Raw genomic sequence first — 16755 nt, forward strand, 5'->3', positions numbered from 1 at the left:
GTTTGACCTCACCGGCTTCCCCTTACTACATGCTGAAGTGTTTTTGGGCAAGACACTGAACCCCACTTTGTCTCCTGATGTGTCTATCGGGGTATGTATGTGTGTGATAGAACAAAACACTTATTATGTAACAGAAGTGTTGTATGTGTGTGTGTGTGTGTGTGTGTGTGTGTGTGTGAATGGGACATGTGGTGTGAGGACTTTTGGGTGTTCAACATGACTAGAAAAGTGCTTTTGAAGTACAGCTTGTTTACCATTTACTAAGAACTACTTCATTAGACTCAGGTGTGTTGCAGTAGGAAAACATTTAAAACTTGCAGGACGATGGGCCTCAAGGACCAGAACTGCCATCCCTGCAACAAAGACTGTGGTTATTTAGTAGTTTTCATTCACACTTTGCATGAAACAAATCTGAAGCATTCTTTCAAAATGCTGCAAAAACAACTACCTAGACCAGTTTCATGTGGTCTGAAGTGAATAAACCAGGTAGAGTTTTAAACAGTGGAGGCCACGTTGCTGGGAGTTGTAATGCAGTAGAAGTCATCCAGATCATGCTAATCCTGAGAGCTTCTATAAAGGCCACTGTACTTCTTTGTCTTGGTTCTTGAAGATATTTCAGTGTGCATTTTAAAGGTGTCTTCAGCTCTTGCTTTAGGTGGTGGTGGACTTTTAGCTTCTTGACATCTTCTCATATGCCAACACTGATCTGAAGGAGGTATTTCCAAAAAGGCAAGGCAATATGTGGATGAAGATTCTCTTTCCCCCAAGTCATGGCAGTCTAAAACATTATTTAATTATGCATTTTTTCATCAGGGACAAATACGAAACATAGAAGACTTTGCAACAGTTGTGTTTCTTGAAGAGGTTATACTGTAGCATCAAGCTAATCTGCAACTCTTGTCCCTGATTGGGCTTTTCAAAGAGAAAGACCTGTACAACATAAACAGCTCCAACATAAAACAGCACAGACAAATTATTTAATAAAATCTGTACTAAATATTCAAAACCCTTTAATGGGGATGAGTAACATCTTGACATTCATGAACAAAGAAGAGATCCACTAAGGATCAACTTTATTGCTGTTCCTGTGTCAGTTAAGTCCAACTCAAATTTCATTCCCACGAAATCTGGATAAATTTTTTCCAGATTCGAGCTGGAAATCAACGTATGAGTAAACATCGTGCTTCACTGATCCCAGGAGCTGTTTTAGTAAACATAAGCCCCCACTCCCGTGTGGTTTGAAGAATCTAAAAGTTTTACACTAGGTTTAAATAAGTAGTGACAGCTGAATCTTCCGATAACACACAGTTTTGACTTTGAAATAAATACTGCGACAAAATGTGCACATCCCACAACACTGCTTGTCCTTCCTGGTCTCCCTGCAGGCCATTGCCATCTTCCATCTGTGCCTCCCTCTGCTGAGAGGAGCACTTACCGAGGTGGCTGACAGTAATGAACTCTGACTCAGTGAGGCTGGAAAGGATGTGAATGAATGTAGATGAGGAGGAAGAGTAATTGCTCACACGGAGGGCTCTGAAAGGTGTGTGTCAGGGAGACGGTGCACCCACCAGAGCTTTTAACTGGTTAAAAGGGAGGAGACACATCAAATATGTGTATCTATTAAAGAAGCTGAAGACATAGGCTGATGGGGCAGGCGGATGGGTGAGTGAATGATGGCAGATGGGAATATAATGGCCAATCATGTTACAGAGGAAACTGAATCATGGGGAATAAGATATATTTTAAGAAATAGGGGGAAAAGGAAGAAATTCAAGAACTAAAGAATGAAGGGGAATGAGGGGAAATGAAGGAAGTTATAAATGGCAAATCAAAGAAATCACAACTTCAAAAAATGTGCATCTTCATCTAAAAGATTCTGTAGTTTTTTATATCTTAATTATGCTCATTGCAAGCTATTTGTGCTCCTTCCCAATTATCCTGCTGCGTGTGTGTGTGTGTGTGTAGGCAAAAGATATAGGAAACAAGAGATGATTAACTCCTCTGCAGAGTAGACCAGTTCTTCAGATGGTGAGTTTTTTTTTTTTTTTTAAAGACAGGAATTAAGTTTTCAGTGGTATCTATCATGTTTTGGAAGCTTTCACTTCACATTTTCTATGTAATCATTGGGTAAAGCTCTTTCATAATTTAAGTTTATTCACTCTTGAGAATTGGGTACATTTTTGACATGATTAAAAAGAAAAATGTTTTGCTCAAACAAATAAGATGGAAGATTTCTGGTCCACGCAGTGATTTCCAGTAGAGAATCCCTTCTGTTTATTTTTGCCTGTGGGCTTTAAGATCCCTACAGTCCAGCTTTGACTTTCAGTTACATCTTTCTGAGCAGACATTCCATCTGATTCTCTAAATCTTTCAATATTATACATTGTAGATGGCTGGAACTTTGAAATTGAGGAACATTTTTCTGAAATGACCAGTTTCTCTCAGATTGGTCCATCTGTCCATCCTTACATCCTAGAGACTCTGCCTCATGTTACTGACCTGTTTCTAGTTATTCTAATTAGTTGTCAAATGTCTCTTCCAGTTGTTTGTTTGTTGCTCTGGTTTCAAGTTTTTTGACAGCTATTTTACATAAAATTAAAATAAGCTAATATTTTCCATGAAATAAAATATGGGTTGATAAGATTTGCCAATCCTTGCATTCTGTTTTTGCTTACATTTTACACAGTGTTGCAACTTTTTCAAATTGGGGTTGTATTTCTGTCCATTCATTTTAGAAGAAAGACCTGCATAGCATTTATATGACACAAACACCAAAAACAGGACCAAAACTGGACTTGTACACTGCGTTTAGCCATGCAAGTCCAAACAAAATCATACAAAATCAAAGCTCTCAAAGCCAAACCAATGGAGGTTGGATTTTTCTGCATTTAGATGCTGAGTTAGACTTAAATGAGCCACGAAGTGATGCACGTTGACAGCAGATGAAGATGAATAATCTCTTACTCATAATGATACATATATTTAGATACAAGCAAGTCCACAGCTTTCCTCATTAAAACTGTAATGCAAGGTGGAGCCTGCGGCTATCAGGCCCCTGTCTTATGAAACCAGTACTCAGTTTAGGTTCGGAAGGCTTCTCTGTATTTAAGATCAGGCTTAAAACCTTCCTTTAAGATAAGTCTTATAGTTAGGCGTGGTTAGCCATCCCTAAGGTTTGCTACCATAGGCTTAGACTGCTGAGGGACACCCCATGATGCAGTGAGCTCCTCCTTTTCATCTCTCTGCTCCTGATCTTCCATGTATTAGCATACAGTATGACAGTATTGGCATCATTTACATATGTCTCCTCTCTCAGCAGGTCTTCCTGGCTAAAAGTTGCAGTGTCTGTTGGTCACTCTTTCATGTCCTTTCACCCCAACCAATCAAGTCAGATGGCTGCCCACCCTGGTCTGCTTGAAAACTGGGGGTCTCGGTTTACTTGCAGGTGAACCCTGGTGTGAAAGCAAAGTGAACCTAAGTTAAGAAGTGATGTAGAGCATAACATACTGGACAGATTCTGGTGAAAACCGAATTAGGTTTAAACACCAAAGTACAAGCGATTTTACCTCATGGTCGGTGGTTGTTTTGGGGAATATTGCCCCCTAGCGAGCAGTTGCTGTAACTGTTTGATTTCCAGGTGGTTTGGAGCAAATCAAACCAAAGAAAATTTCTGGGAATTCTCTTCCCAATCGACCCGAGTCCCTCATCCTATGCCAGTGTGAATGTGAACAAAGACTAAAAATCACTAAGACAACTGGAACTAAACCAAAATGCTGCCACTCATGTCCTCAAAAAGAACATGAAAAGTGAACATATCACACTGGTTCTCATATCTTTATTTTGAATTCTTGTACAGCAAATAATTGATTTTAATTTTCTCTCTTTTTATTTATTTATTTATTTATTTTATTTTTTTTATTGCTGGTGTACAAAGGGTATTGAATGGTTCTGGGCCAAAATGTAGATCTGATGCTATCTGAGCCACTGAGACATCTAAGATAATCTGGCTCAAGTTTGCTTCTGATCCTGAGAGTGAAAACTACACATTTATTCTTCTAATATCTGCTACAAACTATCAAAAGACCAGAAGTCTGCTCCAACAATGGTCATGGTGATGATCCATTTTCATCTGATGTATTAAATGTAACTCACTGCATGTATTATTACTTATTTGACTGTTTCTGTTGATCATCAGCACATCAGGTTGCCAGTTGTATGAAATGTGTGATAAAAATAAAAAGAAATGAGCCTTGCTTTGCCTTACTGAGCCAGTTTTCACTCTGTAGAAAACAATGTTTGACTACTCTTGGACACTTTTAGTGCTGGTTTGGTGTCCAGTCAGGTTAGCTTGGAAAGGTGACAAACAGTTAGCTTAGTTAGCCATCCTGAATACTTGGACCCCACATGCTTCCACATCACTTACTCCTAACTCAGGCAGCCAGAGCTTGTTCCTAAAATCTCTTGCTGCAGAACCTCGTGTCCTCTCAGTGTCCATAAGTTAAACATGTCAAAACACGTTCCCCAAGCTATAGCTCATCCATGCTAACAGCCATCACAGATAACGGGGGGCAAGATAATAGAATAAATGCCATGTGCTCTGTTACATGCAACTATGATGTCAGAAAGATTATGAAGCTGTAATCTTACTTGGGAAAGTTCAATATTGTTGATTTGACAATGAGTCGGTTCTTCCATAGATGGCTCATACAAGTTTCTAAGCAGCATCATCAAGAAGATGCATGATGAAAAAGAGTATAATATTTGAGAGGTAACACATCTTCCAGGTACTGTAGCTGAGAGGGGATAATTACCTATTAACAGCAATCAGGTCTGATCCATCAATGCTGAGTTCATTGAATGGTTCTGCAAGCAGTGAAGTCATTGCCAGCAAAATCCATCCACTTAGCACAACATGTATTCTGCTTCCCAAGACGAAAATATGACCTCCCAAGGTCCAGGCAGCATAAATCCCCCCCCGCCCCCCCCCCCCTTTTTTTTAAGAACTAGAATGTTACAGCTCAGTAATAACCCTCAGGGTGATCTACCATGTCAAACAGATTTCAGAATTTCCATTTAAGTTAATGCAGAAATCTTGTGACATGGCCTCATGAAAAGGGAAAGCTAACATTAAGCTTAAATCTGTCACCTCCTGCGAGCAGATTACATTCCCTATCAAGCTGCAGGAGGATCTGTGTTGCAGCTTTAATTGGATGCAGATGCTTTGTTTTGGCTTGTATTCATGTTTTCTTAGTAAAGTAATTTTGTCACAGTCACACCCCTTTGCTCTCACAGGAAATCATTTGTCGCTGCTCTGCCGCTCGGAGGCCGTGTAGCCGTTGCAGTCAGAACAACTCTATCACTTCTTATCTCCCGTCATAAGCAGAAAACTCATTTGTCTAAAGGACTACATGTCACCTTCTCTCCCCCCTCGAGTCCTGTTGGAAAATATGAGCTCCCCACTATCACTCTCTTTACCAAACTTGAATTTCCTCTCAAAAAAAAAAAAAAGCTTTCAAAAAATCCCCTTTCACAAGGTGTCCTCTTCTCATACACGAAACTCTGAAGAGTCCTTCTCTCCTTGCTCTCCAATGCTTATGATGCAAATATAAGCTTTACATTATTCTGCTTTGCATCTAATGTGTGTCAGGTTAACATATTACATCATCATGGTTACAGAAGTGTTGCGTGACAAGTAAAAAAACAAAAAAAACAAAAGTAGATGCTAGTCTGACATCTGTAAAGTATTAAATTCTAAATTAGCCTCACATATATCAGCTTAAATCATTTATGCTGACATTGTAACCCACAAAATGAGCCACATATATCTCAACAACATCTTTTTGGAAAGAACAATGATTTCACACTTTGATTCCGCTGAAGACGTTAGTAGGTCACTCACCCATAACTCGGAGCCTCTCTGCGCCAACCACCACCTCCTGCTCATCAGCAGAGAACAGGAGCTTCCCAGATGTGGATTTGACTTCAAACATCTTGCCTCGTGCTTTAAATCCACTGGATCCTAAACCATACACAGACAGAGCAGAGACATCAAAGAGGAGCTGACTTCTTAGTGAATTACTTCTGAATTTGCACACTTGCATGGATCAGAGTTTTTGAAGTTTTTTGGATGACTAAATCTATTTTGTCTAAATAAGAAGGGACGATAATCTTAATTTGAGACCTCTGACATCTCACTTTTGTTTTAACTCATATGATTACTGTCTATTAAATAAAAACAGCCAAATTAGACGATGAAACTTTGGCTCTTTGTTATCTGTTTTTTTCTTTTAAATAAAATGATGAAATATTGCTTATATGTGAACATCAAAAGTATGCAAATCTCTATAAAAGAAATCAGGTATACGTAGGGGCCGTGTTTCATCCAAAGAATAAGAGCTGTTTAAAATTTAAAAGGTTACAAAAACCATCTTTGAAAGGCTCATTTATGCTCTTTGCAAAAGACGGATACGGACCATTTCATCCATCTTCTGCATCATTTAAACGTACCATTTTATCTGTTGTCCGGGCCCTCAGGGATGCGTTCCCTGACAGAGCAAACCGAGTATTACCACTAGAAGCCATGGGGTAGTGTTGAGCAGTGTAGCTGATGTGCGACCCAAAAAAATAACAAACAAGAAGACAACAAAATTTATTTGATGCCCACACGGACCATCGCCGTCTACTGTGCTGCCTCCTTTTATGTCTCTGTCAGAGAATGTAATTCTTAGATGAACTCTGAACTGCCCCCTGCTGGATTTATTGGCCAACAACCACAACAACATAAGGGACACATGAAAATTTGAGGGCAGTAATGCTTGAAATGGACACACCTATTTATGAGTGAGGATTACATCAATCAACATGAAAACAGATTTTGTAGGGAATCTCAATCAGCCATTATTACCCTCCCAGGACTTCTCAACCAACCAATCATTCCAAGAGCAGGATGTTTAATAAGCACCAAAACAATCCAGACTTATTCCATTCTGGGGGTACCTAGAAGGCATGTACCCAAAAAGAGTTAGCTAACTACGGGGCAGGACATGAACCACGGCTGCAATGAGGTCTAATTAGCTAATCCCGATCAGTCATTGGTTAATACTATAGTTTATGAGCTTACCTTCAGGACAAATATTAGGTAATATAAAAAAATAAATAATAGTCTCTGCTTTTAAAAAAAGAACATACAGTTTGTTTAAAGAACATTTGGACAGTCAGAGGACTGAAAATTGGATTAAATTTAAATCACACCGCACTCCATTCATTAAGCAAAATAAAACCTATTCATTTAGCAGATTATTCCATCCTAAATGATTTACAGTTGAGACACACATTAGTTAGCAGCATGTACTTCAACATGTGAACTGATGAAGGTGGGCGATTGCACCCTTTAACCCTTCAGTTAATAAATAGGGATCTTTTTAGGCTAGATGGCTAGACCACCATGACATTAGTTTGTAAAAAGCCTAACACTAATTTCTCTCACTGGTCCTGCTGCTTGGCGCTACCTGCTCAATTTGCAGAGGCAAGGTACCTGGTAGTTTTGGTGTATGGTGTATGAAATGCCATTCATCTCTTCAGATAGTGAATGGGGGTCTTTTGGGACGAGATGACCATTACCATGGCATTAGTTAATGAAAGATTCAATACTAGTTAGTTTCCTTGGCCCTACTCCTTTGTTTTGCAAAAGTAAAGTTCCCCCATTTCTACTGGGTATGAAGACATAGTGGCAGTGTTGCCATGTGAATGATAGATTACCACTACATCTTAATCTCTAACATATCCTCCTGAGACCCGGGAGAAAAAAAGTATTTTGATTTGGATTTTTTTTATATAAATCAAGTATTGGGGTGCTAAAAAACGCATTCCAAAGATTATTTTGTTTTTACCTCATTTTGTTTAAATTTTACAACACGTGCACTGTAGTGCACAACAGGACTTAATTGATTGTGAGCAAGAAACATTAACAAAGTTCAAAAGCTGATTGTAAATTTAAAATGTTCACTAAAATGTTTGTAAAGAGGATATCAATTAATATTTAACATATTTATACAAAAGCTTCATTGAAAATTGGGTGATGCATTAACTTAGAACTTACTGACTTTTCAATAGCCATGAGCCACTGGTCTTGGAACAACTAATTTTACCAGGGTTTTCTATTTCACAAAAAACCATCTATTTACGATAGAGGAGAAAGCACTGGGATTTTTTGGAGACACAGAGGAACATTTGGCAATTCACACACCTCACCTACGTTTTGCTGTTCCACCCAAACATTCGTTACCTGAAAAGCTTTCGACCTGTAACCATTTCAGGCATGTGGACTGTACCATATTTTCTGATCATTATTTGATCGTTTACCAAATAATTTATTTTGATCCACCAAGGCTGCCCTTTGTCACCGATTCTGTTCATAATCTTTATGGACAGAATTTCTAGGTGTAGCCGAGGTGTTGAGGGGATCTGGTTTGGTGACCTCAGGATTGGGTCTCTGCTCTTTGCGGATGATGTGGTTCTGTTGGCTTCATCGGGACGTGATCTTCAGCTCGCACTGGAGCGATTCGCAGCGGAGTGTGAAGCGGCTGGGATGAGAATCAGAACCTCCAAGTCCGAGACCATGGTCCTCAGCCGGAAAAGGGTGGAGTGCTCTCTCCGGGTCTGCAATGAGGTCCTGCCCCAAGTGGAGGAGTTCACGTATCTCGGGGTCTTGTTCACTAGTGAGGGAAGGATGGAGCGGGAGATGGACAGGTGGATCGGTGCTGCGTCTGCAGTGATGCGGACTCTGCATCGGTCTGTCGTGGTGAAGAAGGAACTGAGCAAAAAGGCAAAGCTCTCTATTTACCGGTCGATCTACGTTCCTACCCTCATCTATGGTCATGAGCTGTGGGTAGTGACCGAAAGAACAAGGTCGCGAATACAAGCGGCCAAAATGAGTTTTCTCCGCAGGGTGGCCAGGCTCTCCCTTAGAGATAGGGTGAGAAGCTCGGTAATCCGGGAGAGGCTCAGAGTAGAGCCGCTTCTCCTCCACATTGAAAGGAGCCAGATGAGGTGGCTCGGGCATCTGGTTAGGATGCCTCCTGGACTTCTCCCTGGTGAGGTGTTCCGGGCACGTCCCACCGGAAGGAGGCCCCGGGGCAGACCCAGGACACGCTGAACGGACTTTTATCGTCTGAAAAATCTGAGTCTGAATCTCCTTTATGTTTCTGTTAAGAATTCTTTCTGTCTCTGTTAGAGAGCTGTCAACTAGAAAAATGAAATAAACACAAGAATAAAGTCCTGACGTGTACTACAGTATACATTGATAAATTAGTCATTTTTTCTATTTAACTAAATAAGTTTGTTACTGAAAACTTACTCAAATTACCTTTTAGATGTTCATTTTTGAAAATTAATCCAAATAAAACATTAAAAAACATTTCAAATATAAATATCATGCTTAACTTTCTATCTTCCATAAAATGTGCTTCTTGAGATGCTAGCCATTTTGGAAAGACAGAAAAAGGAAAGTTGGCAAGGCCACACCCCCACACATGAGATGTCATCTTAAAGCTACGGTTGCCCTCTCTAAGAGACATTAGGACTTAGCAGAGTGGCATGTATAGAATGAGAGAGATGAGCAGAAAATAAATGTGTACTACAGTGCACAAAAATGCATTGCTGGGTCTCAGGAGGATATAACAGATACTTCATCTCTGTAAAACAGAGATATTGGGACAAAGAAAAGACACCTGCATGTCAACATGCAGAATCGAGGGTTTGAATCAAGTGGTTGGGAAGAAGGGAGGGAGATGGGATTGGGCCTCTTGGAATTGACTGGAAATTTGTAGATCTGTCTTTACTTTCCTTTTTAGGGCAAGGATATACTTGCTGTGAATGCAAGCTTACACGTTGACGTTTGGCTACATTTGTGCTTATACATGCTGCAAATGACGGGAGCACAGTGCAGCAACAATGCTTAATACTAAAGGTCATAGCTAGGGGGAGTACACAGCACTTGGACTTTGAAATAGTGTAAAGGTCAATCCAACAATCACACTGTATTTACAGGACATCAACCCCTTGCCAATTGTTAAGGCACAAGTGTCTATCACTGTGCAATAGGGAGGAAATATCATACACATGACAGCAGTTGTGGACAAGGTCCAAGAGACGGTTTTTGAAACTATCTGCCATTGTGTTTACATTGGACCTGTCATTTTTTGCTCTTGTTCGCATGAGCGCCACGAGTGTTCAAGTCAATATTGCAACTCAAGCGTGCGACACACTAACTTGCGTCAATGCGAGTGGCCTACGTTGCGTAGCAGCCATGATACTTATGCAGACATGTTGCTAACAGCAAGTATATTCGAGCCCTTAACAATGTCAGGCAATCTCTCATTGGTCCTGCCGCTTGGCGCTACCTGCTCAATTTGCAGAGGCAAGGTACCTAGTAGTTTTGGGGTATGCAATGTTATTCATCTCTTCAGACAGTGAATGGGGGTCTTTTGAGACTACTCGATTTGGTCCTACTAACCTGCAGCCCTGCAGGTTTTCAGTGTTTCTCTGCTCCAACATACTCAAATTAAAGAGTCATTTTGCAGAACCTCATATGCCCCATTTCATTTGATTCAGGTGTGTTGGAGGGAAACATTGAATACCAAGGAGTGGGAGAACCGAGTAGCCCTGATCTAGGCAGATGTAAGATATATATTTATAGAAATACAAAACAAACCCCCCAAAAACAAACTACAGAAATCCTGATGAAATATGATGAATTGTAGCCTTTTAGTGGAAAAAAAATTCCCACCACAATTTAAGTTAGAAAAAAGTTGGATACAAGCTGCCAAAACCAATGACTTGTGTCATGCCAAGCAGGAAAATGCAGTCAACTTCTAACTAAAATAGCTTTGTCTCACACAGCCACTGAAAACACTGGTCACTGACTGGGATGACTGACTGACACGAAAGCAATTGATTCTGTCACTCTCCATTTGAGATGTGATGTTAAAACCTATACCTGAATGAATCTGAGCATGCTTCGCCTGTCTCGTCGTCAGACCCAGAAGGCAAATGTCAGCTCACTTGTCTAATGTGAGAGACACTTCCCGAGCATGTTTACACAGAGTGAGTTCCACTCAAAGACTGTCGACTCTATAATACTGTGACAGGTGCAGAAAGGGGGAATGTAAAGAAGAAATTGCCTTCATAAAGACTATTGGCACAAAAAAGGTGGGAAAATTACTTTGAATTTGCAAAATTTGAAATATTCCAACATAGGTCTCTATTACCTGTTTTTATCTGTAGTCTTGCTTTAATGTTGCCCCTCAGTCAAGATTCTTTAAGTGCTAAAATTGTAGAAATTCTTGCGATAATTTTGAAGAAATTATAATGGGAAAATAAATAAATACATAACCTAGCTGTTCGTGTCTATGACAGGTCTGTAAAATCTAACCGGTTGGCTTTACTAAAAAAAAAAAACTCGTTGCCTCAAAAAAATAAAGTTTTGTCAACTTGTGTGACTGAGTAGAAATAACTAAAGTCATTCGAGTTTGTAGAACTTTTATGAACTTGATAAAATCTGAGTTTGCTGTGTGAGGTTGTAGAAGAAACCTGATGTGATGAATTTCCCATAAATCAGAAGAGGTACTTCACAAAATCTTGGCTGTATTTTCAACACATAATGATTTTAAGTTAACCTTGCTTAGAGGAAATGATGGACTCAATATCGTTCTTGTTTTGCATCAGGAACTTGGTGTGGCGGGTTTCTGCTGAACTAATATCAGACCACAACAGAAGCTGCCTGAATAACTGGTTTCAAACACAACGATGCCCAGTAACTTCAGAACATTCACATTACACAAACATTATTTATAAATCCTTAATTTTCATCATCAATCTTCTAACAAATAAACTGTATTTCATGTCTAGAACATTTTGTTTATGCAGTGAAGTATAGTGAAAGTTGGAATATTGCTGAGGAGGTAACTATGGAGACCAGAACATGTTGTCCTGTCTGCTTAGATGAGAACTGGTTTCCTTATACCAGGAGATCTGGGGATAGAGATGAACAAGATTTTCTTATTCCTAAGTAATACAAAACAATATGATAAAAGAAAACTAAACAAGAGAAAACATGAGACTGTTTTAACTTGGATGATTGGAAAATGGACATGACCATAGAGTTTACTGCAACCAGACCAATCAATCAGGAACCTTTCTGTCATTTGAAGTTTTAATCAATTCAATTAATTAAATAAAAAAAAAAAGTACTGAAAAAACAAAGTACTGAGTACTTTCAACTACTGCAAAGCTGCTAAAAGTGTAATGTTTCATTGTGAATTATCTTTAATTTGTTGTTAAAAGCAGTGAACAGCATTGAGGGAAATCTGGCTCCCACCATCACCGTTTTTCATGTTCTCATCTTAATTAAACTAATTCAACTCATGTATATTAATTTACTCATTTTGCCCTCCAAAGTCCAAGATTAGTATTACTAATTAGATTGAAATTAGGGTATATCCCCAAGATGTATTTTATTAAAACTAATGTTATATTTTACAGTGTACAGATACTTTAAGAACTTATGTTTCTGAAAACCTTGTGTCACACAGAGATGAAAGTAAAGAAAATGAAAGCAGATTGTGTTCCTGCTGCTGAGTCTTACCTGTGACGAGCTGTGTGAGCAGCTGGTTGTTGCTGTTGACTATATTGACAGACACGTTTCTGGATGACTGCAGGAACAGTGGGCGGCCCTGCGGAGAGATCAGCCAGGTCAGTCATTTACACTAAACTAAAACAGTTGTTGAGCTATTTAAACACTGAATAAAACTCCTTGATCTCAGCTATTCCAGCCTAAACAGTTGCTAATGTTTTTAAGCCCCAGATCACATGCTTTTCTGATAGCTTTTACCATGACAAGAAACTACTGAAATGTTAGAAATAGGAAATTTTTGATATTGTATTGTTTGGAAAATGTACAGGAATTGAGGCTTGAGCCTGACAATGTTGGATATCGGGAACACACTAACTTGTTATACTTACGGTCAAAATCATTAAAGTTTCCAGATATGGTATACTATTAAACAGCACAGATAATATTTAGGGTCACAAACAATTCACACCAGGAAACATCCAAAAATTGTTCTGTGTTCAGGATGGAGCTTACCAATTATAGGAGAAAACTTCATTTCAAAATTCATAGCGCACTAACACGCATTGAACATTGTAATAATTCTACGGGGTAAAATTATTGACCTGAAACTATGTGCAAACGCACACCAATTTAAAATATGGTTTAAATGTACATTTAAGAGGATTTGTAATTACTTGCCTCTATTTAGTTTTTAATCCTTCTTGTGGATTTAACTGTGCTATTAGGTACAGTAAAATGGCTTTTGGAGAAACAGGACTACATGGGAATTAAGTTACTATTTATTATAGTTATGTGTATTGTCTTATTTATGTTTATAAGCAGTTTATGAGCAATTTTATAGAAATATACAAAGCAAACTGTGAGCTTATATGAATGCATGTTTGTGTGTATACATGTATGTGTCTTCATATATGTATGTAAATGTGTGTGTATGTGTATATATGGTATGTATGGTATGGTATGTTTTTATATAGGATATGGAATTGTTTGTATACATGTACAGGGAATAAAACAGTGGAAACCAGTTAATTTTTTTTATGTATTTGAAAGGGGTAGGATTAAATAAGCTACTCATTTTTTAACATGATGTTTTACTGATAGACATTTTGCTGTTGATTTCTTGTTTAATATATACAAACTAAACCATTCACTCAGAAAGAGATAAGACAATCGTCAATAACAGATCGACTTTTACTGGCTGGAGAGATCTTATAGAAGAGACAGGATGCGAGATGGATGCTGAAGTAGACACTGTTAAGGGACACCAAAGTGGGGGAATCTCACTCAGTCTTGATCTTTTATGAGGACAAAACTGATCTCTTGATCTAGTAGTGCCTGCAGGGCCTCTTCTGGATCTGGCTGGCTTAAACTTCACGTGATACCATATTAGTGTAAAATCTGTCACTGATCTTAAATTTAAACGACAGATGAAGTTGATGGTTAAAATGACATTTCTGATCTTTTAGCTTAAGGTCACTTTCTCTTAATAATGAACGTTTTCATCACGCAGCTGGACGACTGTCATACTCTCACATTCCTTTCACGCCTGCAGCTCATCTGTTAACATGAACACTTATATGTCTGATGGTGATCAGAGCACACACACATTCACACACCTACCCACTTGGCACACACTAATCTGTCTCCCCTGCTACTGTTATTTAACCATCAAAGCTTTCCATTATCTTTCCTTCCCTCATCGCTGCTGCATTGTGTGGTATGATAGATGTTTTGGCAAAAAAGTGAGTCAATAATTGTGATGTTTATTATAATATTTGCGGTCGACAATGGTTCTTTTGAAGAAAATAGTGTAAAAAAAATTCATTCATACAAAATTGCAAGAAATGTTTCAATTTTCCTTTTTGACTGAAATAATTATCCCTACAAAGAGGAGCTAATGTTTAAAAGAGCTGTTGTAACTGATGGAGATAGTCTGAGTTTTTTTACCTTTTACTTTTCTCTCAGTTACTGAAGAATGTTACTGTACATTTTGTTGACAGGTTACACTTTGAGAGGAACAAACTATAGTTTTACTTCTGAACTTGGCACAGATTTTTTTTTTTAGTTTCTTGAACACAGTTTGCTGTACTCCACAGTCACCAGATCCCAATACAGAACCTTTTGGATGTGTTAGAACAGATGATTCTCATCATGGATGTGCAGCAATCGTGTTTCCAGCATTTTGCTAAATCTAAACTGTCAGAAAATAAAGTACATAATTGTACTTTTAGGGTTATAAATTTTTGTCACTGGTAAACTCAAGAATACTGCTGTTCTACTATTACTATTCCTGCTCATCCAGGGTCTGCACGCAGGAGCATTAGTCTAACCAGAGAGATCCAAGCTTCCCTAATCACTTCTACCTGCTCCTCCCAGGGGTTCCTGGAGCGTTCACAGGCCAGCGTGTCCTCTGTATTCCCCAGGGACACCTTCCAATGGGACATGCGTCTCTCAAGATCCCCACCATAAACCTACTGGGCAGTCTGGTTCTGGTACTGCTGGCTCTCCAGGATTTTACTTCAGCTCCCACTAAGTTGTGTGGGAGATATCTTAACCAGAGGCTTGAATCACCTCATCTGGCTTCTCATGGTGTGGAGGAGCAGCAGCTCTTCTTTCAATATCTACAGGATGATTAGGCTTCTCACCCCATCTCTAAGGGGGAGCCCAGCCACCCTGTGGAGAAAACTCTTTTCATCTGCTTGTATTCATGATTTTGTTCTTCTGGACACAGCTTGTGACAATAGGTGAGGGTAGGAACATAGATCAACTGATAAACTGAGAGCTTTGTCTTCTGACTTACCTCCTTCATCATCACAACAGAGCGATGCAGAGTCCACATCACTGCTGATGCTGGACCTATACACCTGTCAATCTTCTGCTCCATTATTCCCTTATTTAAACAAACAAAATGCCAAAATACTTGAAGTCCTCCACTTGGGACTTCATTCCTCACCCAGAGAGGACACTCACCCCTTTTCCAGCTTAGGGCCATGGTCTCTGATTTTGAGGTCCTGATCCTCATCCCAGTTGCTTAATACTTTCCTGTGAACAGCTCCAGTGAGAGCTGGAGGTTAAAGTTTGATCAAGCCAACAGAACCACATCATCTGCAAAAAGCAACAACACAATCTGAAACCACCAAACCGGACTCCCTCAACACTAGAGACCTAGAAGTTCTGTCCATAAAGGTTATGAACAGAATCAGAGACAAGGGGCAGATTTGGTGAAGTCTGACCTACATCAGAAACAAATCCAACCTACTCCTGCCAATGTGGACCAAGCTCTAAAACCAGTCATACAAGAACCTAACAGCTCATACAAGGTGGGATAGTACTCCATATTCCCATAGCTCCCACACAGGATTCCCTGAGAGATGGGGTTGAATACCTCCTTCAAGTTCACAAAGCACACATAAACTGGTTGTGTGAATTCCCATGTGGCCACAAAGACAGTCGGGCTCCTACTCAATCTGAGGTTCAACTGCCTGATGGAGCCTCCTCGCTGGAACATCTGAATAGACTTTACCAGGGATGCCAAGTGTGAATCCCTCTAGTTAGAACACACCACCCTGTCCCCGTTCCTGAAGAGGGGGACCATCACCCGGGTCTGCCAGTCCATAGGTATTGACAGTGAGGACATGGTACCTTATAAAAACCAATATTACCTCTGGGGGCTGCCTTGTATCCTAATTTAACAATCGCTGGCTCCTGATTTATTTTCCTGTTCTTGGTCTTTACCCTCATTTTTTAAGGGCCATCTCACTGACTTGTGAGCTGTAATGCTATAAAAGTACAAATGTATCTACACACAGAGATGAAATAAAGTTACAGAAGTGCTATCTCAAACTCTCACATAACACTTGTCCCACCGCTAAGACTTCAGCCTTCTGCTTCATTTGATAACTTTCATTTCCCACAGTGTCTTGGACCAATCTGTAACGCTGACCACGTTGTGCTTTCTGTGTCCAACTAATCTTCATGCCTCAGTCAACTTTATAATTAGAGATAATGACCTGACCACTCTGCTGCACTTACAGGCAAGGTGGGGATATGTCTTGTGTGTTTATTACAGATAATGTTATGGCTCTTTGCAAACTTATTGAAGTTCCAACAGTAAGCACATTGAA

The 16755-nt window shown here is 39.5% G+C and overlaps 1 protein-coding gene across 4 annotated transcripts in view; it reads right to left on the reverse strand.

Annotated features, from left to right (window-relative positions):
* The window catches only part of sgcd (sarcoglycan, delta (dystrophin-associated glycoprotein)), a 409702-nt gene that overhangs the window by 73733 nt on the left and 319214 nt on the right, over window positions 1-16755 (reverse strand). For all 4 annotated transcript variants that reach the window (XM_042008370.1, XM_042008372.1, XM_042008373.1 and 1 more), the window contains 2 exons: window positions 12644-12731; window positions 5900-6019 (listed from right to left, as the gene is read on the reverse strand). In XM_042008370.1, coding sequence (XP_041864304.1) covers window positions 5900-6019; window positions 12644-12731 — 208 coding nt within the window. The remainder of the gene's footprint in view (window positions 1-5899; window positions 6020-12643; window positions 12732-16755) is intronic.

Source organism: Melanotaenia boesemani, chromosome 15, assembly GCF_017639745.1.
Source record: "Melanotaenia boesemani isolate fMelBoe1 chromosome 15, fMelBoe1.pri, whole genome shotgun sequence".
In the NCBI taxonomy this organism is placed as follows: Eukaryota; Metazoa; Chordata; class Actinopteri; order Atheriniformes; family Melanotaeniidae; genus Melanotaenia; species Melanotaenia boesemani.